General features: G+C 43.7%; 3 protein-coding genes across 3 annotated transcripts in view; 1 reads left to right on the forward strand and 2 right to left on the reverse strand.

The window, feature by feature from the left end:
* The window catches only part of tenm1 (teneurin transmembrane protein 1), a 215,412-nt gene extending 204,632 nt beyond the window's left edge, over nucleotides 1-10,780 (forward strand). Inside the window, exons 32-38 of the mRNA XM_037779353.1 lie at nucleotides 662-906; nucleotides 1,642-1,784; nucleotides 3,543-3,754; nucleotides 4,512-4,813; nucleotides 5,081-5,787; nucleotides 6,480-6,622; nucleotides 9,197-10,780. Coding sequence (XP_037635281.1) covers nucleotides 662-906; nucleotides 1,642-1,784; nucleotides 3,543-3,754; nucleotides 4,512-4,813; nucleotides 5,081-5,787; nucleotides 6,480-6,622; nucleotides 9,197-9,952 — 2,508 coding nt within the window. The 3' untranslated portion in view covers nucleotides 9,953-10,780. The remainder of the gene's footprint in view (nucleotides 1-661; nucleotides 907-1,641; nucleotides 1,785-3,542; nucleotides 3,755-4,511; nucleotides 4,814-5,080; nucleotides 5,788-6,479; nucleotides 6,623-9,196) is intronic.
* Nucleotides 10,781-11,410: 630 nt separating this feature from the next.
* Nucleotides 11,411-15,117, reverse strand: sh2d1ab (SH2 domain containing 1A duplicate b). Its single transcript, XM_037779354.1, has 3 exons — nucleotides 14,531-15,117; nucleotides 14,188-14,251; nucleotides 11,411-12,625 (listed from the first exon to the last, which is right to left on the reverse strand). The coding sequence occupies exons 1-3, from the start codon at nucleotides 14,665-14,667 to the stop codon at nucleotides 12,356-12,358; spliced, it is 471 nt and encodes a 156-aa protein (XP_037635282.1). The 5' UTR covers nucleotides 14,668-15,117; the 3' UTR covers nucleotides 11,411-12,355.
* A 2,499-nt stretch (nucleotides 15,118-17,616) lies between these two features.
* LOC119494877 (type-2 angiotensin II receptor-like) lies at nucleotides 17,617-21,115 on the reverse strand. Its single transcript, XM_037781085.1, has 2 exons — nucleotides 20,750-21,115; nucleotides 17,617-20,176 (listed from the first exon to the last, which is right to left on the reverse strand). The coding sequence occupies exon 2, from the start codon at nucleotides 20,102-20,104 to the stop codon at nucleotides 18,845-18,847; it is 1,260 nt and encodes a 419-aa protein (XP_037637013.1). The 5' UTR covers nucleotides 20,105-20,176; nucleotides 20,750-21,115; the 3' UTR covers nucleotides 17,617-18,844.
* Between the last annotated feature and the right edge of the window lie 1,320 nt (nucleotides 21,116-22,435).

Here is a 22,435-nt window from a genome sequence, read left to right on the forward strand (position 1 = left end):
TTTGCATTAAGCAGCATATTTGACCACTCTCATTTTGTTAAAAGTATTAAATACATGACAAATCTCCCTTTAAGGTACATTTTGAAGAGATGAAAAAATATGTGATTAATTTGAGATTAATCTTGATTAAATATTTTAATCGATTGACAGCCCTAATTTGAACTAATAGATATTACCATGGAACTTCCCCTGTTGATTACTTCAACAAGACAATTATTTTTCGTATTACAAGTTTTCTGAAATTGTATGTTTCAATATGCAAATGAGGCATTATCTAATGCTGACTAATTTAGGAGAAAACTACAGATGCAAATAGACAAAGTGAAGTGGAATAAACACCTAAATATGAATTTTGGATGTTTTCTTTCAACTAGTCTAAAGAAGAGATGTTATGGAAGCAAAATAACCCCAAATCTCAAAATTGAGCAGTGCATTAAAAAACAATGTTTTAGCCTGAGGCGGCTCACCTTAAATAGCCTTCATTGACTAACTGAAAAATGAATGATCCTCAAACTAAAACCAAGGTTGTCTCTGAAGTTTTCACTGAAATGACATTGAAATATAAAAATCTAGCAGACAGAGAGAGAAAAGGCGCATCACGCCACAGAGCTACAGTATTATAACTCAGCCGTGCGTCTGTCTGTGTCTTTGTTTCTTGCAGTCCATTATGCTGCTCCTGCATAGTCAGCGGCGCTACGTGTTTGAATACGACCAAACGGACCGTCTGGTCGCCGTGACGATGCCCAGCATGGTGAAACACACCCTGCAGTCGCTCCTGTCCATTGGCTACTTCAGGAACATATACACTCCTCCTGACAGCCAGTCCTCCTTCATGCAGGACTACACCCTGGACGGGCGTCTGCTGAGGACTCAGTACTTGGGGACGGGACGTGGCGTCATCTACAGGTATGAATCAGATCTCAGAAATATCACCGGCTGTTGGTTTTATCGGGTAATTTGAGGAGGCAGTGCGGTGTGGAAGAGGTGACATTGGCGACACCGGCATTTTGATTTTGATGAAACTTGGAGGCGTTATGCATCTTGGCACTATAGTCAGCCAGCCAAATAAAAACATAACACTGATTGGCTTGATGAAGGTGCTATAATTAAAGGCTAATCTCAGATATTTAAAAGCCCCATTACAGCCCCAAGTCTGGCTCACACAAAACGTGCCACACACCCAGATGTCCTTACAAATGACTCTGATTGGACTAATGGGGAGACTGATTAAAGGTCACATTTTTTTATCATCACACTATGTCAGACACCACGGATCTGATTTTGATGAAAGTTAGAGGACTGATTCGGGCAGCGTTGTGGCATTTAACATTTTTAATACTCATTGGCTCGATGGGGACACTATAATAAACGGCCCTATTTTCGAGATTTGAAAGGCCATAACTGCCACAGCAGCCGGTTTGATTTTGATGAAATGATGAAGGATGATGCAACTTGTTCCATAATGGCCCAAGGGCGTTGTATTATTCATGAGGTATGTAGCATGTTTACTTATATTGAAGTTCAAATGTTTTACTGTATATTTAAAAAAAAGAAATAGCATTTTATTCCACATTTCTGACTTAATCATTTATCATCTATTCTGTAAATTCCTTTCATCATTTTGCTCTTTATTTTTTCAAGGTATACATCAGCGGCGCGGCTCTCCGAGGTGGTTTATGACTCCACCCTGGTGACCTTCACTTACGACGAGGCCTCTGGCACTGTCAAGACCATCCATCTCACCCATAATGGCTTCATAAGCTCCATACGCTACAGACAGACAGGTGCGTATACATATGGCACATGCACGCTAAAGGGAAAGGCCACAGATTTTAAAATATTTACAATGTGCGATGAGTCATCTTTAAATGGATCATTTAAAAGGATCTATCGGAGCATAAAAACGTCACAGCGCACTCTTGACGAGACTGCACCATCATGCATCTCCAGCCAGATTTGTTGAGAGGCATCAAACTCCGTAGTCAGGCTTTGAGTCAGCCGTGGTGCTATTTCATCTTGAGACTGACGCAGCCACCGTTAGAAGTGTGAATAGGGCCGAGCATGTTCGAGTGGAAGAGACTGTGGTCTACCACAGCTGTAAATACGAGACCATCCCCTGAGCCCCGAGCCGCGCCATCTCTTCCCCACCTCCGCAAACCAGGCTTGATCAAAGTAAACAAGTGATTGTCTGAATATATGTTGATATGTGGTGGGCTAGGTGTGACTATTCTACATTTGTGTTCCGGTCCTACATGTGAGCATTTGTTCATGGTTGCACTCATAAACGTCTGCGTGGGAGAGGGAATCAGGAAATCTTACCCGAGGCCATCAATTATAACTCTAATAACGTGACAATTGTTTCACTTCTGATTCGGGAAAATTAGCTAGAAAGACATTGCACTTCATAACTTGCAGTATTACCCGGTAATGGCATTACCATCAATGGGCCCCTTTAGCTGTGGCAGCGGATATGATCGGATACCTTCATTGTTAATACAGTTCACCAATTCCCTCAAGTTACAGAGTCTTTCCAGGGTCGTTGAGAGAGCTCTCATCTCTGCTGCTGGTTCACTTCACTCGGCTTTGCGATTGGCTCGCCGTGATCAGGTGTCACTAATCTGCGCGGCGCAGCTGTGTGTGTGTATGTGTGTGCGTGTTTATCGCTTTGCCCTCACTGTGAATAGACTCTCACCTTCCTCTAACTGATCTCATTTCAGCAGAACAAACGGAGCCTCGGAGAGAGGAGAGATAGTGGTAATTGTCCCTTGAGAGGAGACAAGGAAGAGTAGGGACCAAAAGAAGAAGAGGCAGAGATATAGAGAGGTAGGCGAGGGAGAAAAGGAACAGAAAAAGGAGAGGGAAAGATGACAGCTCGGGGAAGTGACAGCTATAGAAGCGAGACGAACAGACTGCGAGTTCCCTAGGGCTGTAGAAAAGCCTCCACCTCACTCTCAGTGCTTCTGCCATTTCCCCATTAGCGCAGGTTTAGAATCAACATTCCACAGAAAATAAAAATAGAAGATGTAATGCTGATCCAGCGCTTTACGGTCTCCAAAGCTAGACACTTAGTCATTTTAACTGCAATCAGAGTCATCTCAAATAGCATCATAATGGTGTTTCATTAGCGGGCCTTTTTCTCCAAATGGAGGATGAGCTGTAGTAGCTAGCAGCAGAGGTGATGAATGGTGTTGTTAAAGTTGATGTTCTGACATTAAGGAGCACGTTGGTCCATCATGGCTATTGTCTTTAGATTTCATTATCTCTCCATATTAAAGGTCACCACTGGAAATGCCATAGAGGTGTGGGGATAGTTAAGATGGAATGGATTGCACTGCGTGTGTCTGTGTTAATGATGTTGAATTAGTCCTTGATTTGAATTAATTAGGAAGGCTTGTACGGGTAGCATGATGGCCAACTGTGAGGGCCGTGTGTGCCAATGCATTTGTGGTGTGTGTTTAGTTCATGCACATGCTAATGTGTGTCTCTAAAACTTAAATATTGGTGAATTAATCACATGAAACCACTCTGGTTCCTCTGTGTAGGTCCCCTGACAAGTCGGCAAATCTTCCGCTTTAGCGAAGAAGGCTTGGTCAACGCCAGGTTTGACTACAGCTACAACAATTTCAGAGTGACGAGCATGCAGGCTGTCATCAATGAGACCCCTCTTCCCATCGATCTGTACCGTTATGTGGACGTATCGGGACGGGTCGAGCAGTTCGGCAAGTTCAGCGTCATCTTTTACGACCTCAACCAGGTAAGCAGAAGTAGTCGTCTAAAATGTAACACACATGAATTAGGATACATTTAGTAGTCAAGCCTCAAATTGTGTCTTTGCTGGTTTTACGGTAAAGAGACAGTGTATAGGATTTGGCGGCATCTAGTGGTGAGGTTGCAGATTGCAAACAACTGAACACCCCTCCACTCACTCCTCCCTTTCCAAGACTGCGGTAGCATGAACCACTAAGGGCAAAACGGTGGTAACATCATTTGCCTCGCTCAGAGACACCCTTACCATAATAACACCACTTTAGGACCAACGGAAGTCAGACGCTGGCAGGCACTACCACGTGTTTGCACACTGTGGCTCACATTACTGCAGTTTCACAAGCATGACAGAGAACGGCTGTGACCTTCAGGTTATGTAAAAACACGGAAAGCTGTCTGTAGAGCCAGTGTTTGGTTTGTCAGTTCCGTGCTACTGTAGAAACATGTCGGAACTCTGTGAAGCTCCCAATGTAGATATGAAGGGCTCATTCTATGCTAACGAAAACACAACGATTCTTAGTTTCACTTGATTATATGCTTATGAAAACATATACACCATTTCTGATAATAGATCCCCCAAAATATTACACACTTGTCCCTTCACAACGGATCAAATGCTCTACGAAGCTATTCAGCGTCTTTCAGCTCTTTGTTTTGGTTTTATAGCCCACAACTTTACTGTTTTGGTTGACTCTCATGGCTCTCATCAACTGCAAACCCAACCCGTCTCCTCTGCGCTTGTCTAGGTGATCACCACCCACCTGATGAAGCACACCAAAGTATTCAACTCCTACGGCCAGGTGGTCGAGGTCCAGTACGAGATCCTTAAATCCATCGCCTACTGGATGACGATCCAGTACGACTCGGCAGGGCGCACGACCACCTGTGACATCAGGGTGGGCGTGGACAACAACGTTACGCGCTACACTTACGAGTACGATGCGGACAGCCAGCTGCAAAGTGCCTCGGTTAATGAGCGGCCTCAGTGGCGCTACAGCTACGACCTCAACGGGAACATTAACCTGCTCAGCCATGGGACCAGTGCTCGGTAAGTCACTACCTACTAGCAATACATTTTACAGCAATGAATGAGTCATCTTTACTATGTCAAAACAAGTGTAATGTACGTGTTATTATATACTATTTTGAAACTTGCTGCTAGCAAGTTGTTAGCAAAATGACTCTAGGGATGGCTGGTCAACTTTTGTGTTGACAGAATTATCTAACAAGTTAACATGCTAACATGCTAAACTAACATGTTGAACATGGTAAACATTATACTATTAATTAATGCCATTAATGCACATCATTCCAGGCTGACGCCGCTGCGTTACGACCAGAGAGACCGCATCACACACCTCGGCGAGTTACAGTACAGCGTGGATGACGACGGCTTCCTCCGCCAGCGAGCCAATGACCTGTTCGACTACAACTCCAACGGCCTGCTGACCCGCGTCTTCAACCGAGTGACGGAGCGCTCCGTGTGGTACCGCTACGACGGGCTGGGCCGGCGCGTGGCGACTAAGAGCAGCCAGGGCGAGCAGCTGCAGTTCTTTTATGCTGATCTGTCACATCCCACCAGGGTCAGCCACTTGTACAACCACAGCAGCAACCTGATCACGTCGCTGTACTACGACCTGCAGGGCCATCTCATCGCCATGGAGCTGAGCAGCGGGGAGGAGTACTACGTCGCCTGCGACAGCGTGGGGAGTCCGAGGGCGGTTTTCTCCAGCAAGGGGCGACTCGTCAAAGAGATCCTCTACACCCCTTACGGAGAGGTCTACCAGGACACCAACCCTGACTTCCAGCTTGTCATCGGCTTCCACGGAGGCTTGTACGATCCTCTCACGCGGCTGGTGCATTTGGGCAGGCGGGATTACGACACGCTAGCCGGTCGATGGACTTCGCCCAATCACGAACTGTGGGGGGAGCTGAGCAAGGAGCCGAAGCCGTTCAACGTGTACGCCTTTAAGAATAACTGCCCAGTCGGCAAAGTGGAGGAGGTGACGGAGTTTACTACAGGTGAGCTTCACACATCTCCACACACTCATTCATTCACTCTCCAGCTCAACACTGAATCAGTGACTCACACCAGCTGCCACATTACGGCTCTCACACAGACACAGGCAGGTATTTCACTCAGCAGCACCTACTCCCACACACACACCTACACTGCAAACATCTGCCATACAGAGTGAGTGAACAGGGCAAACAGCTCACCACAGGTGAGCCGTGTGGCGGAAAGAAATGATGTGACAGACAATGTACTGGCAACAGAAAGGACAGCCAAGCCTCTGATCAACTTGTTTCTTAACACAGGCTGTTATGTTTTGTTCCCTCTGTCTGTCAAGAACATACTGTTTCCCCGAGAGACCAAATAGAAAGTCGAGCGAGGGAAAGAGATGGAATAGGAGAGCTGGAGAATGAATATAGGATGTGGGTGGGGGCGTATGTCCTTCTGGTTAATGGAACATTCATTTGGCCTGTCACGTTTTCCTGCAGCAGGATTGTTTATTACAGAATCTGTTTGTCAGGAAAACACCAGCCGAGCCATCTCTGCCACGTATTATGCTCATATATAGTGATTTCCTGTACAAGGTGTTGTTTCCTTGGCCTTATGACTTTTTGTTTGCTTCACAGTATACACATTATATTTCTAACTTTCTCCATCCGTGCAATTTTCTCTCTTTCTTTGTGTGTGTGTGTGTGTCCAGACATTGGTAGCTGGCTGCAGCTATTTGGTTTCCAGCTTCATAATGTTGTCCCAGGCTTCCCGAAGCCTGAAGTGGGCAGAATGGAACAAACATATGAACTGATGAAGACCCAGACAAAGACGCAGGACTGGGACTCCAGCAAGGTGAGCTTTCCACCACTACAAACCCCAGTCACCTGCAGTAGCACGGCTCTTCTTCTTCTAATTGTGTGTCTCTGTGTTAATAGTTTGGTTATCCCTTGGTATATGCCCATTATATCTAAAAAATATATTTAGTATTTATTTGCCCTCTCGGTTCTCCTCCCGTAGAACATATCAATATTTTTGATGACTCATTCGGGTTCTTACTAATGGGCAATATGGCTGAAATCCACAATACGTTAATAATAAGAATGTTTTCCACCCAGCAGTATGAGTGCTGAAATGATTAGTCGACCAATCAGTTAGTCAATAGAAAATTTACTTTACTTTTGATAATCAATGCATTGCCATTAAAGTCACTTAAGTCAAACTTGAATGTTTCTCATTTGCTGCTTTTATCTGTTTCATATCATTGTAAATTGAATATCTCAAAGGATTAGTTAAGGCTGTAATTAAACGAAAAAACAGTACTCAGATTAATCAATTTTAAAAAATGGTCATTTGTTGCAACCCTGTGTATCACAACGTGTAATTTATGTAAACTCACATGTGAAGTAAATTAATGCAATTAACTATTTCACCATTACGCATAACATGGGACAAAACTGTATATATGAAAAACAATAACTTAATTCAATTCTGTTATTTTTTAAGTAATTTGCTTGGCTTTATTAATTTGGTTAATTAATTTATTAACGCAATATGATAATTTCATCACAGAACAACTGCAAAGAATACTATGGAGAAAAAAAAGATGAAAACCTAGCCTTGTGATGAAAAAATAAGATCCTGTATGGAACTTTCTCAAAGTAATGACTTAGTATCGACTTAGTAATAATGTCACTCAAATGTCATTATTTTGGATCACTAAGTCATTACATTTTGAGATAGTTTCTCATTATTTTGCGATACTAAACCCATTATTTTGAGATACATTTAAAGGTATTTTGAGATATTGTATTGTTATTTAGACATTTAGACTAGCTGCGATTGGTATCAGCTAATGGGGATCCTTTTTATATAAATAAAAAAATACATTTTGAGATTCTAACTCATTATTTTGAGAAAATGTCTTATTATTTTGAGATACTAAGGCATTATTTTGAGAATGTTTCTTGGTATTTTGAGATATTGTGTCATTATTTGGAGATAGTAACTCATTATTTTGAGATACTAAGACATTATTTTGAGAAAGTTTCTCATTATCTTGAGATAGTAACTCATAATAAGTAATTCTTTTGAGAATGTTTCTTGGTATTTTGAGATATTGTGTCATTATTTTGGAATACTTAGTAATTATTTTGACAATGTTTCTCGTTATTTTGAGATATTAACTCATAATAAGTAATTATTTTGAGAAGGTATCTTGGTATTTTAAGATATTTGAGATATTGAGTCATTATTTCAAGATACTAAGTCATTATACAGTATTGTATGCCCAACCCTAATCCCTAATAGACATTTTTTACCACAGAGATTTTAACAATGGTGTTGTCAGGGAAATAATAGTCTGACTCACCAGATGTAGACTGTGGGTATAAGGCTGCCATTGGCCGCGTATTTCACACAGCTTTCTCTTCACCTTCTTCTTCCATCTATTTTGCAAGGCCACCGTCGCTGCATCCTGTGCTTAGTGTTGCCCAAGACGATGGTTGGTGTTGGAGTTATTGGTTTAAAGAATTTTTTCCCCCAATACCTGAATGATAATGTGTGGAGCTTTCTATAGCGCTGACACAGCACTCTGAAGATAGGTCTGGCTATGCAAGACTAGGAAAGTAAAAACATTAATTACCACTTTCCTGCTACAGACCTTTTTCCCAGCAGACATTTTGACTTGTCATAGTTGGAAAAACACAGGTGTTACTAATGACATTAATTATGGCTCTGTTCAAGTGCTTCTGCTATGACGGTGTGACAGCATGCACAATACCAGGAACCTGAAACTGAAACGGCTGACAGGATTTCAGCTATCATTAAAAGTCTTACTGATAACATTTTTATGTAGATGAATAATAACAGAAACAATAATACATCCGCAGAGCTTTTAGAAAGGTGCTGAAGAAAAGCATGGCTTTTTAAAAAAATAAATGATTATGACTGTGAATAAATATTTTAAAACATTTTGACAGGTCCAAAATGAATGTTTTGTTTATCTTTGTGGAACATATCTGACATTTGGTTCCTACTTTTAATAAGGCTTGTGAGCCAATAGTATAATAGCGTTGGCATCACGTGGTATCTCTGTGTCGTCAGCAATCAAGTTGCCAGTTAGTGTGGATAAAAAATCTTGTTGAGTTTGATGAGTTCCTGGCAATGACTTGTTGTGAAGTGAATGCGATGGAACGGGGGAGAGAGAAAGCGACATCTAGTGGCTGAATATTATCAATAGCACCTTTAATTTTACTATTATACACCTATGCTTCTCCTGCTGTGGGAACAGAACCATCATTACTGTGCTTTTATTGTTACAAGTCAAAATGTCGGTTGTGAAAAGATCTCCTATCACAGATGACACATTATCTAAGTGGATTCAAACCTCTGTAATATATTTTGTTAACCAGTTGTTCTTGTTCCCAGGTGGTTCTGGGGATCCAGTGTGAGCTGCGGAGACAGCTGAGGAGTTTCATCTCTCTGGAGAGGTTACCTCTGGTCTCGGAGCCCGTCGGCTCAACTTGCCACAGACCGACGCGCCCTCCTCCCTTCGGCTCCCGACCCTCTCTTCTCGGCCCCAGCATCCGGTTCGCCGTCTCCCACGGCCGCGTCAGCGCCGAAGTCATCGGCGTAGCCAGCGAGGACAGCCGTCGCGTGGCGGCCATCCTAAACGGCGCCGTCCACCTCAGCGGGCTGAGCTTCACCGTGCACGGCTGCGACACCCATCACTTCCTCCAGTCCCGGCCGATCGAGGAAGACCTCGCTCTGGGGCTGGGAGTCGGGGGCCGCGTCCTGGAGAGCGGGGTGAACGTGAGCGTGTCTCAGATGAGCGCCACGGTGAACGGCAGGACTCGACGATTCGCTGACATCACCCTCCAGCAGGGGGCGCTGTGCCTGTGCGTGCGCTACGGCGGGAACGAGGAGGAGGAGAGGGTGCGGGTGAGGGAGGAGGCGAGGAAGAGAGCGGTGGAGGGGGCGTGGGAGAAGGAGAGGAAGAGGGTGGATTTAGGGGATGTGGGGAGCCGGGCGTGGAGCGAGGCGGAGAAGCAGCAGCTGCTGTCCGGAGGACTGGTTCAGGGTTACGACGGCTACTACTCCCTGCCTATAGAGCAGCAGCCGGAGCTGTCCGACTGCCCCTCCAACATCCACTTTATGACACTAAGCGAGGTGGGGGGCAGGTAACAGAGACACGTGAGCAGCCCCCCACCCCACCAAAGACTGCCTGTTTCTACTCTACTCTGATTTGTTCTACTGTTTCTATACTGTATCGGAAAAAAAGAAGACGACGACAAAGAAGAACAAGAAGAGAGATCGGGGGAAAAATGATTTCCAAATGCCTTTAATTGTGACAAAATGATGGTATTTTATTATTATCGTCCAGTTCTCCAATTTCTAACAGTGGCACAAGCAGTGTGGTTTGACTGTGGCTTTGCTTTTTGTATCCTGACTAGCCTGAAACCGACCAACACGACCGACCGACCGACAGACAGACTGACGGACTGACTGTCTGTTATTTGCTGTTTCAACACTGTTCATCATTTTGGATTCACTGAACTGTAGAGATGAAGACTTTTAGGATTGCCAGTGAATGATCCGCGTCATGACTCAAAATCAAGAGCTCTCCGGTTGCCATTTGAGTTCCTACATGGTTTACCTCGGATATACTATCGTTTACATATTGTGTAAGAGAGGCCTTGTCAACTCTGACACTCCCCTTTAGAGAAGGAAACCTCTCCATGGTTCTCCGCCTCTGGTGTGCTCCAACAGTAGTTTGTATGAGTGTGTATACTAAAAATCAAGAATGTACATAGCCAGTGCTTTCACACTGAAAAAAAGTGCTCAACTGGAAAATTCTGTTGTTCATAAGTAAGTGTCAGTATTGTTAATCAATAGAAAAACAGTTACATTTTTGCAAAGAATTATACATGGCTATAGTAAATATTCTCGCTGAAAAATCTGACTTTATTGGGTTACAATGCTGATTAAAGTTATTATGTGTGAATTACCAGATTGCTGCCGGGGATTTCATCGGCATTGTTTCTTATTTCTCTTTGCGCCTGCTCTCTCTCTCTCTCTCTCTCTCTCTCTCTCTCTCTCTCTCTCTCTCTCTCTCTGTCTCTCTCTCTCTCTCTCTCTCTCTCTCTCTCTCTCTCTGTCTCTCTCTCTCTCTCTCTCTCTCTCTCTCTCTCTCTCTGTCTCTCTCTTTCTCTGTCTGTCTGTCTCTGCGCCTTCCCTCCACACATTTGTTGTGCGCTCTTTGTTCTTGTTTCTGGAAGTTTGTAACTCTCAAATCTGTGCTGTCATTATCACCCATCATTATGGCACAAACCGAGATATGCATGAGAAACCTGCGTCTGTCAGAAGAGAAGAAGAAGAAGAAGGAGGAGGACGATAGAAATAGAGAAAGCACAGAGGAAGGGAAAAAGAAATGTGACAGCTGAGGCTCAGCGAGTGGGTGGTGAGTGCAGAAGGGGCAGGACCTGGAGTTGGCTGTGCTGTTCTCTGCAGCTCGTCTCCTCTCATTAGGAAATGCCAATCAGACTACATGTGAACCACTTCCAAGACTCCCCCCCACCAAAAAAAAAAAAAAAAGTTAGAAAAAAGAAAGTAGAGAAGTTTGTTTGTTTTTCTTCTTTTTTTTTTTTTTTTAATCTAGCTACCACTAATCCACCTCCCCGTCCGTCTGCCTATCCCCCACTCGCCTCCCTCCCACCGTCACTCCACCATCTGCCCACCATTAATTGTTTGTGTTTCTCTCCTGGGCTGCGGATGACAAAGCCGCACAATGCATATGTTCTGACTGTGAGCAGGTGATATACGTTCCTGACTAGCACTTTGCTGATCGGCTGCGATGCACCTTCCCTTCTAAACCATATGCTCCGCTAGATACTGTCCAACCTCATCTCGGTGGTGAAAAGATGGAGGGTCCGGTTGCTAGGAAACCGCTGCACTGAAGAATTGTCTGGGCTGAATGGGTGCTCTCTCTCTCTCCCTCTCTGTCCCTCTCTCTCTCTCTCCCTCATTTTTTTCATGAGGAGCCAGTAATGTCAATCAGATGAATGACAGATTCCCCCCCCACCCTCTCTCTCTCTCTAGCAGTCAGCTTCTCTCCACGGAAATCAGTACTTCAATATGTCAAATTGAATTTTTTGTTCCACATTATGTGTCACACGGAGGCTGTGTATGTGTGACCTCATTTAAAAAGAGTTTTATTTCAACCAATATCATTTATTTTCTTTTTGTCATTCAACATAACTGAATTAAGAAAAACAGAGAACAATATGTCTTGTCAACTTATGTATGCAGTGATGGATATTAATGTTTCAGCAATTGAATATTTTACATCCCTGAAAGTTATGAGGCTCTTTCTGTGCCTCATATGCAAAAACAAAAAAACAAAAAAAAGACAGGAAGGAAGGATACTGAAGATCTGAGTCACAGCTAGAACCTAAATGACTTGATTTAACAAACAGGAGCTGGCTAATTGGAAAAGAATGACATTTACTTCACATGCAGCGTGCAAAATGCAACAACAGGCATCATGCAAAGACAGTTTTCTTTGTTATAATTAGGTCAGTGGTGAGTTTAAGGTTTACCCCTAACCAAAACCTTGCCTCTCCTGTTTGTCTGTCCCTGAGCAGCGTGAGGCGGAAGCTGCTGGAGGTAACCGTTGGGGTTGCTGTGTGTCGGTGACAGGCTATTACTGGCCGTCTGCGCCTCTGTGTGTGTTTGTGCCCGTCTCTGAGCTGTGACAGGGTAGAGCAGAGGCATGGCAATTCCTTGTCCGGGCTTCTGGAAAGCTGCTATCAAGTTCCTGATTTGCCGGAAATATCGTTTCTGCACACCAGGAGTGGTCTGAAACACAAGAGAGAGAAAAAAATTCAGCTCCTCCGTCTTCATCTCCACATCAAACCCCGCAGGGGGAAATGAAGTGGACGGGACGGGGACCGGCTTGAAATGAGCTCTCACAGATTCACCTTATAAAAGACATCAGATACACTGAAAGTATAGAGGCAGGAACATGAGTGCACTGTGGGCAGGGAATCGTGTCTTTTATATTTTCATATATCTGGTCCACTGATCCACACTGAGCTCGCATTTAGAGCTATAAAACATATCAATAAATAAGATGAGGCAAAATAAATTCTATCTGTAATTGCTGTAAAAAACGACTGCAGACGGATGGAAACTATACTCGAGGGGGTTAGAAGCTAAATTAGGAAAGTTCTGGTTGCAAGTTCTCTGTGAAAGCGTTCACTCCCCTGGGCTTTTTTTTAATATTTTGTTAGTCAACAAAACGCAATTTATTTTCGGATTTATATGTGACATCTAAGATGCTTTAAGTGTCCCAACAGTAGCTTTACTTGTGACTGAATAAAAACTGAAATAACACAAAGATCATTTTTAGAAATAAAATTTAAAAAAACGACGTTGTTTAGATGTCATCTTCCAATGCAACAAAGGTTTTATGTGACTTTCATTTGGCTTTGAAATTCAACTTTATCAAAGATCTTGCAGAGTTTTGCATTGCATCTAATTGATAATAACCCTCATAATTTTACCACTTTGCCCGCAGCTGTCAGTTTAACATCTCTATAATATGAAGCATTAAAAGTTATATTATAATTTTGTCAAGTAAGGACTTTAAAAAGAAAAAACATTATTTGTTTTCAGTCTGTGCAATCAATCATGCTGCAAGCATTTTGAAATCATTCAATCTAAAACGTAGAGGAGCACTTTCCACAGCAAAGCACTTTGGATGTTTCCGTCTCCGGCCACAAGTGTTACCTCTGTTCCCCCGAATATTTCATTAAAGTGATTGATATTGCACATGAATAATGTAAACCCTTATTGAGCTTGTAGTGAAATCCGTTTAATTCGAGTCCCTCCCGTGTCTGATGGCCTGATGCTGTCGGTAAAAATGAGCGAGGGTAAAATGTAGTTACAATAACATCTAGCTTTAGTTGTCAGCGAGAGACACAAGGCTTCAGATGTCTCTATACGTTCACAACTGTGTGTTTGCCAACCCTCAGTGCTCAATTACACATCCCATCAGAAATGCTGTCAAATGCAATTCTACGTTCCCCATCTCTGGAGTATATGCTGATGCTGTGGCGTCTTTAAATTTGTGGCGGTGCTGCATGGTGGTGGTGGTGGAGGGGGCTATCTCACAGGGTGTTATTGCTGGAGGAAAAAGAACACATTTCTCAGTGCTGTCACTCCAGGAGAAAGAAAAAAAAAACATGTTTCCCTCAAATTCACAGCTTGCTGAATTAGGCTGCCACCAAAAACACCTCTAGAACTAATCAACGCCAACCAAAGCGAGGCAGATGTGCAGCTGTTTTGCTGCTCCTGTAAAGTTTTAGGGTACAGGATGAGAACAAGAAAATCAAATGATACAAAAAAAATGGTCTCACTTCGGCAGCCCATGAGCCTGAGTCGTCCTTGTGGAGTCTGTACGTGTAGACGAATCCGTTGGACCTGCACACACACACACACATACAAAGACCTTTGACCCCTGGTTCATCTTTCAGTTTAATGTATTTGCCCCTACTGTGATAATTATCATCATTATTGCTCCTGTGAGACTCACACTTAGGAAAAGGCCATCATGTTTTTTTTTCAGTTAACAATTCAGTTTATGCCTTTTATTTTGTTAAATGTGTGGAGGTAGTGTATATAATAGTAGAAAATAGGATCATGTGTTCATGTGATAACTGAGAAAGAAGCAGATATTTCACAATTTGTGGTTGTACTTACAGCACACACAGGCAGTAGACGGCCGGCACAGAATCACTGTTGCGGACGAGGTAGCACCCATCTCGCCCGTCCTGGGCCAGCCGCCGTTCACCCTCCTCCTTGCCGATGGGTCCGTGGTAGACGGGCAGGTTCTCCATCACAGCTCCTCTCAAGGTCTGCTTTTTGGTCTGCTCCCAAGTGCCAGCTCTCCTCTCTCCTCTCTCTCTCTCTCTCTCCCTTTCTCGTCTTCAACTTTTCACTGCAGGCAAGCCTTTTGGTCTTCACTGTGTATCCACTAGTCTGGGAACACAGGTAAGGCAGCTGTCCAGCCCTCTCATTTGATATTTGGTTCTTGCTGTTTCAAATGTCCGTTTGGGAGCCCGAGCCTTGGCAAGCCAGCTTTCTGATTTTCCACTTTCTCACCCCGTCTGTCTCTAACCTCTCTAACCTCTATGTCTTGTTGCTCAGCCTTCCTCTTTCAGTACACACACACATGTGCACAAACACACACACGTAAAATGTGGGTTTGTGTATCTCTCAGGAAATGATTGTATTTTTCGACAGGAAATAACTTCAAAGATTCTAACTGAATATTTCCACAACAATAGAAAGCACAAGAGAGGGATAAAAAAAAAAAGCAATATCGCTCTTTTCACACAGGAAAACGTATATTGTGCTTAAGCAGTGACTTGTGCTGTTTCCAGCCAATTTATCTAGAGGCCTCGCTTTGTTTTCTTATCAACTGACGTTTGCTTACTATGTCTGTTTCCACCATCAGTTTCCATGAATAGTGATGTACGCTTTGCTGCGCAAGATTCAGCAATGGAACAAGTATTCAGGTTATTTACATACAGTAAGTAAAAGCACTAATATATTCATGTAAAATACATTACAAGTAAAAGCCCTTCAAAATTCTACTTAAGAATTATCAGCAGAAGATACTTAAAGTATGAATTCTTTCTGCAGTAAAATGTCCCCTGTGACTGATATAGGTCTTTTATTTGATGTATAGTCTTTTAAAAAGATATATTTAAAAAAATATTCTTATCTTTTCTCAAACAGTTATTTAAATGAAACCTAATTTACCTAAATTCATATTACGTTTTTATTTACAATCTTAATCTGAAAAGTAACAAGTCACTGTACTACAGCTGTCACATAGATGTAGTGATATAAAAAGTACAATATTTCCCTCTGAGATGTAGTGGAGTATAGGTAGAAAGCACTTCAAAATTAAACAGCTCTTGAGTAAATGTATTTAGTTACTTTCCACAATTGACAAAATTTGATACAAATATTTATATAGTATTTCTTTACTTAAAGGGGACTTATTATGCTTTTGTGTTTCCCTTTTCCTTTAGTGTATTATATAGTTGTTGTGCATGTCGGAGCTCAAACAGAGCTTTTCAGACAGAGGGTGAAAAGAGGTCCTGCAGCAGAGCCGGTATGAGAAAAATAAAGTGTTTTTTGAACATTAAAGCATGTAAACATGTTCTAGTAGAAACCCGAAATACGAGTATGAACCTGAAAATTAGCATAATAGGTCCCCTTTAAGGTTGTAATAAGGCACAAAAGAGGAAAAAGAGAAACTAATTTACACTGAGGCCTGCTCAGATTGTTAAATGTCAACATGTTAAATTAAAATAATATGTCAGCGGGAGATGTTTTATGATGGGCACCCCTGCTGTTTAAAAGAGTTCTTATACTTCTCAGCTTCCATTTTCTCATCACACGTCCACACTTTCTAACACATGGTTCTCAGTCACATGTCACTGATCTGTCTTTTTTAAGACGCGTGTCAAGGACACTCGCACCTGCTCTGTCGAACGGTGAAGCATCAGCTAACGAAGCTGTTGTGCACGAACATAATGTGGAGCCGCAACAAACTCATTCTGCAATCTGTCCTGTCAGAAGGAAAGTTCTGTTGTGTCAAATTAAAGATGGTGATTAAAACATTGAATGTTTGCAGCCGTTCTCATTTTTAACCGAGATGATAGCTGCGGTGTCTGGCATCAGGAGCTCATCAGCCGCGTTGAGATGTATATTATTCTCGATGCTGTTCATTCTCCATGGTCACGACTACATGGCGTCCTTCGAGTCCACCAGATACTTCTGCAAATGACCCTTCAGAAAGACAAACTGTCTGATACCATTCAGTGCATTATTGGAGCTGGCAGCTCTCTTTAAATGCAGCATTTGTTGAAGATTTGTGTTTTTATACATTCAGAACTGTATCCTACATGAGTCATCAGTCTGTGTCAGAGCCATCTTTCCCTTGGCTCAGAAAGATCATGAGCGGTGGGACTTTGGGGCTCCGTCTGGGTAAGCAGCCAGTGGCATCTTATCCACTGCTTCGGCAGCACTTTAGCGCCATCCAGTGGTAAACTTTGTCAATGATTAATGAGGAGTGATCTCTGCAAGTCGGCTCAAGTAAGGACCGGGTGCCTTTTCCTTCCTTTTGGGTGCTATATTAATCTGTAAAATAGTCAGGCTATCTTGGGTTTAAGCGTAAAACAGAAAAAGGTACAAACACTTCACCATTCAGGCATGAACAAAAACATCTCTAGCATTATCCACATAACCTTCTTGTGTATAATAATCCCACGGTCTTCACCACTGCAAAACAAAATTAAACCAAACTCCCTCGGCTCTCGGCTCCCAGAGGCAGGCCAGGGTCAATGCAGAATGCAGTGGATCTATACTGGACACAAATAGCAGACAGAGATACATCATTGATTAGCTGGCGGCTCCGTCAACCAACTCTACAGGCTGGACTAGAATGTATCATAAGGACATTAGTATGAGATTATGATCTCTGTCCTTGATATGTACGGAATCCATGTGAGGCATTCAGGGAGAGGAGAAAGAGGAGGGAAAGAGACTGAATGTCCATCTGCTAGGCCGACAGTAATCCCAGCACTCTCATTCCCAGGTGGGGGAAGCTCTGGAGTCACAGCTGTTGGAGGGTGAGACTGGGAAAAGGAAAGTCACAATCGTAAATTTAATCAGTTACACAAAATTGGCGTATGTGTGACTGAAATCAACCCAATAATCTCCTATTTTAGTAAAAGAACAGTGGAATATATTTTGAAAAAAATCAAGTCAAATCCATCAAAGAATGTGACATTTTTATTCAGTCAAAGAAATGCAGTAATTTTCATTTTCCTAAACTGTCTTTACAAAATAATGCCATAAAAATATGTTACAAGTGATTACACATATAATAGCTTGGTCCCAAAAGGAACAGTAAAAGTAGCATTGTTATGAATAATAATCTTTATACAACTCATTAATGTTTTTGGCCTATAGTCTGCCCTCCAAAGTCAAAATGCAGTAATCCGTCAAAATTGAGTTACCATATAAAAATGTTTTACAATATAAAATATTATCATGCCATAGTATAATTTCAGAGAAAACATCAGAGTTTGCAAAACCACAAAACCCGGCTTGAATTGAATCTAACTGTTAGCCACAGCTAGCCTTAGGTAAAGCTAAATGTACTCTTTCATATCTGTTTTCATGTGAAATCATCATTTATCATCATGAAATAGGGCAGAAGCTAAATCCAACCATGATGAAGAAATAAAGAGGAACAGCAGCTAAACAAGTCCTACTAAAATAGAGTAGCTGTAACTGCTGTAACCGACCCCACAGGTGTTTTTCCTGCAACCTCAAACTTACAATAACTGATTATTTTTAGCCACATGAGGGAATTGTGAACCCAGAACTGACACATCACCTTTAAGTTGATAGCTAGTGACTAGCTGTTAGCAAACAGTAGCAAAATGACACCCCCAGCAGTTACGGAGAAACATTATCATTCATTTAGAGTCGTGTTTTTTGGCCACCTGATGAATGTGACTCTGATATTCACTCTCTTTCACGTCTGTTTTCGTTCCCCGCCAACTCCCGAGGGAACTCTCTGGCTCTTTAGCTGCTAAATGCTCCACTATGTTCACCAGCTAGTCTCTAACTAGTCTGTCTGCTGTTTGCTGCTGAGCAGGTTGTGTAGGCTACAGTGGATTTTTAAAGCTTTTTAGTTGAAAACAGCTGCCTGCTGCAGCATTAAGGCATGACATTTATCATGTATCTGTTCGTTACAGTTTGGCTAAGCAGCCGGAAAACTTTAAACCTCTTTTTTCTCATCTTTCGTAATACTTTTTCTTTGTAGGGCAGCGTTGAGTTCTCCTGGAATTTGACTCAGTCAGTTGTAGTAACAGCTCTGTCTCACACATCCGTGCTTATTAGAGTTCAGCAGTCATATCGGCATCAGTCTTTGGGGTGTGTGTGAAGCCAGTGGAGGGAGAAGGAAAAGCCTCCCCCTCTGTGGGCCAGTTAGGCAGAGGGCTCCACGATCGCCAGGTCTTTCAGGTCACTGAGTTTTCGTGAAAAGGAGCTCAGCCTGGTGCTGAAGGAGCCCCTCTTCTGGCTGTGATCTTCCCCGCGGGCCTCCAGACGAGCACACAGGCCCTTGCAGAGCCCCGTGAGACGGCCTCGGAAATGGTTTCCGATGAAGCAGTAGAGCACGGGGTTGATGGCGGAGCTGGAGAAGCCCAAGCCGAGGGTCAGAGCGATGAAGGTGTTGATGGTCCAGTGCAGCCCGCAGCTGTCCAACCAGCCCTCGTCCCTCAGCACGGTCAAGAAGGTCACGCAGTGGAAGGGGAACCAGCAGAGGAAGAAGGCCAGGACCACGGAGGCTACCGTCCACAACACCCGCTCCAGCCCCCTGCCCTCCAGGGGTCGGCCCCCACCGGAGCCGGGGCACACGCAGGGGGTCGGAGGTCTCTCTGGTTTACAGCTCTCCTTGGACTCCGGTGATTTAAAAGAGGGCATGTTTGGTGCACGCGACGGATTCCGCATTCTTACCAGGCCTGTGTCAGCCAACAAATGTCTACCAATAGCCCAGTAACAACAAGAGATGACAAACAGCGGCAGCAGGAAGCCCAGAGTCATCTTCATCAAGACCACGGTCAGACGCCAGGTACGATTAGGATAGTGAATCCCACAGACCTCCACGCCGTACTCCTCCGAGTAGTGCGTGTCCCTCAGATGCAAGGCGGGGGCCGAGCAAGCGCAAGCCAGCACCCACACCAGGGTGCACGCCAGCCGGGCACGCTTGGGGTACCGTGAGCTCTGGGAGCGGAGCGGACGCACGATGGCCAGGTAACGGTCCATGCTCATGCATGTGATGAAGAAGATAGACGCGTAGAGGTTGAGGTTGAGGAGAACTCCGCAGACTTTGCAGGCGACCCGGCCAAAGGGCCAGTTGTAGCCCTGGTAGTAGTAGACGGCCCACAGCGGGAGAGACAGCAGGAACAGCAGGTCGGACACACACAGGTTCAGCATGAAGGTGTTAGCGACAGTTCTCCTGGAGGCGCTGGCGTGGGCCAACACCCACACCGCCAGAGCGTTGCCTACGATTCCCAGCACGCAGATGACGATGTAGATGGCAGGGATGGCTACGGTCATGGGTACGTGAGGCCAGTCTGTGCAGGGGGGAGCAGAGGGGGCTAGGGAGGTGTTCAGATAAATCTCTGTCGTTGAATAGGAGGAGGAGGTGGAGTTGAAAAGGGAGTAATCATTTGGGATTGCCATTATGGAACTGGACGTACCCGTGCGTCACGCAACTTCACTTCCCCCCTTTCAGTTATCCAAGGTCAGCTGGCACTAAAACAAAACAGAGGGCATTCAAATTCAGCTGCCTTTTAAGGACACAGTAATACACAGCAATCTTTAGTTGGCTGCAGTGCTTATTAGCTGTCCTACTTGATAACTAATCACAGCGAAAATACATTACACCATTGTTGAATTTGGGCAATAATGAAACACACATGAAGGGGTTGTAATAATCGGATTGTTAATGGGTTCCTTAGATACATCTATTTTGTATTAATGACTTTTTGGAACATTCATGAAAAAGTGTCAAACTTAATTTTAGATTTAATAGGTTTAAGGAAGCTTAAAAGTCACTGAAACTGATTCTGTTGCGGTCCGGTGCACCAGGCGGAGGCATTTATTAATAACAGAAATCATAACAAATAGAATTTAAAGCAGACAATTTGTAAGATAAGGGAAATGACATCTCCAAATATTTTTTTCCAATAAAAAAACAACTGGTAATTATGTTAAGACAGTTGAATTAGTGAAAGAAAATTGAAGATGTATTATTAAATTCAAATTGAGATATTATCAAACCAGACTCAATAGATGATTTCTATCCATTTAAAGAATTCATGTTACCTGTGAGTGATTGAGCGTCCAGTCCGAGCAGTCAAGCGGTTTTCAATGTCTCTTTTGGCTAAAGTCCATATCTTGACGATTGCTCCTCGACCCCTCTAAGAGAAATCTGTACGGCTGAGTACCCCGGAGCATATCATGCCTCTGTTTGTCTGTGTGAGTCTGTATGTGTGTGTATCAGACTGAAGGCTCTGAGAAACCAGACGAGGTTTGGGATCTTATAGCCCCCGAGAGCCTCATGATGATTGCACAAGAGGGAAGTTGCCTACACGTCACACCTTCATCATTACCACTGGACGCTGGACTGTACCTGGACACAAGCCAGCCTGCAGAGAAAGAGAGAATAAGAGAAACATGCTCTCTCTTTCTCTCTCTGTCTGTTTTTCATTCTGTCCCTCCTTTTTTCCCTCCCTCCCTCCCTCCCAGAGTCTCTATACCAGAAAAGGCCAAAACTAAGAAAATCAAGTCAAGATGTGTGTTTGAGTAATAGCTGCGTCTCCAGTGACTGCAGACACACCACCATGTATCATACCTGACCATAACTAATAAGACACCAGTGTGTAAGAGGTGTCAAATTTACAGCCGTAACTGTCCCCGCCGGGGCCTCTGACCCGAGGAACGGGGGCTGTGTGTTAATTAGCTCTAGCAGAGCCTCGCACTTTGTGTCATATTCGTCCTGCCAGCGGTCAGATAAGCCATGGGAAATATTTACTCTGTCTCAGCGGAAGTCAAGCCAGCCACTGGGGCAGAGGGAGAAGAGGGGAGGCACAGTGTGGAAGATGAATGAGGAGGAGGACTAGCAGATACTGCAGGGAGTGAACAAGGAGATGAGAAGGAAAGAGGGGGCGGAGGGAGAAAGAGGAGGGAAAGAAGGAGAGAAAGCGGAGATTCCCTCCAGTGGTTTTTCATTAAAGCCTCTGGTGAAAGTTAATGAGGGATGCTCGCAAAGCTCTGAGACTGATTACATCACAGCGCCTTTGATCAACGGTGGGAGCGTGCATCTCTGCCTGTGTGTGCACGTGCGTTCAAACGTGCACGTGTGCGTCTATGCTTCAATACTTGTGCAACTGGATGTACTCGATCTCAGCCTGGCATACACGCATCGACGCAATGTGCTCGCCTCTGTTTACATGCGTGTTGAGACGCGTGTGTGTGTGTGCACTCTGCTCCATTGAGTATCTATCAGGATGTGACATGTTCTAATAGCCGTGGGAAAGCTGACAGTGAGGGTGACGGATGAAGTCGAGGCAGAAAGCTGCAGATTTTCGAAGGCCGCAAATGAAGAGCTCCGTTGTTGCCTTCTTGCAGGAATTCACTATGTGGCACAGAATTTTTCAAACGTGATGGTCAGGCTTTCCAAAACGGAAACTTCATACAGCAGTGTTCTCCCACTGGTATGCTGGGTATGCACAGTTGTTCTTCTCACACATACGCACACAGAGAAGTCAAAGGCCCTTAGTCATGATATGCAACCACTAAATACAGAAATGTACAGTATGGTGTCATGCTGGCCAACAGAAAGAAGATAGATACCAGGAAAAAAAAAACAGAACTATGTCCATGCACACAGTTCCTCTGTAATTGTGGTGGAAAGTAACTAAGTACATTTACTCAAGTGCTGTAGCCTACTATAATTTTGAAACACTTTTTCAAACCATTTTCTGCTACATTATAGTTCCACTCCACTAA

Source organism: Sebastes umbrosus, chromosome 9 (assembly GCF_015220745.1).
Source record: "Sebastes umbrosus isolate fSebUmb1 chromosome 9, fSebUmb1.pri, whole genome shotgun sequence".
In the NCBI taxonomy this organism is placed as follows: Eukaryota; Metazoa; Chordata; class Actinopteri; order Perciformes; family Sebastidae; genus Sebastes; species Sebastes umbrosus.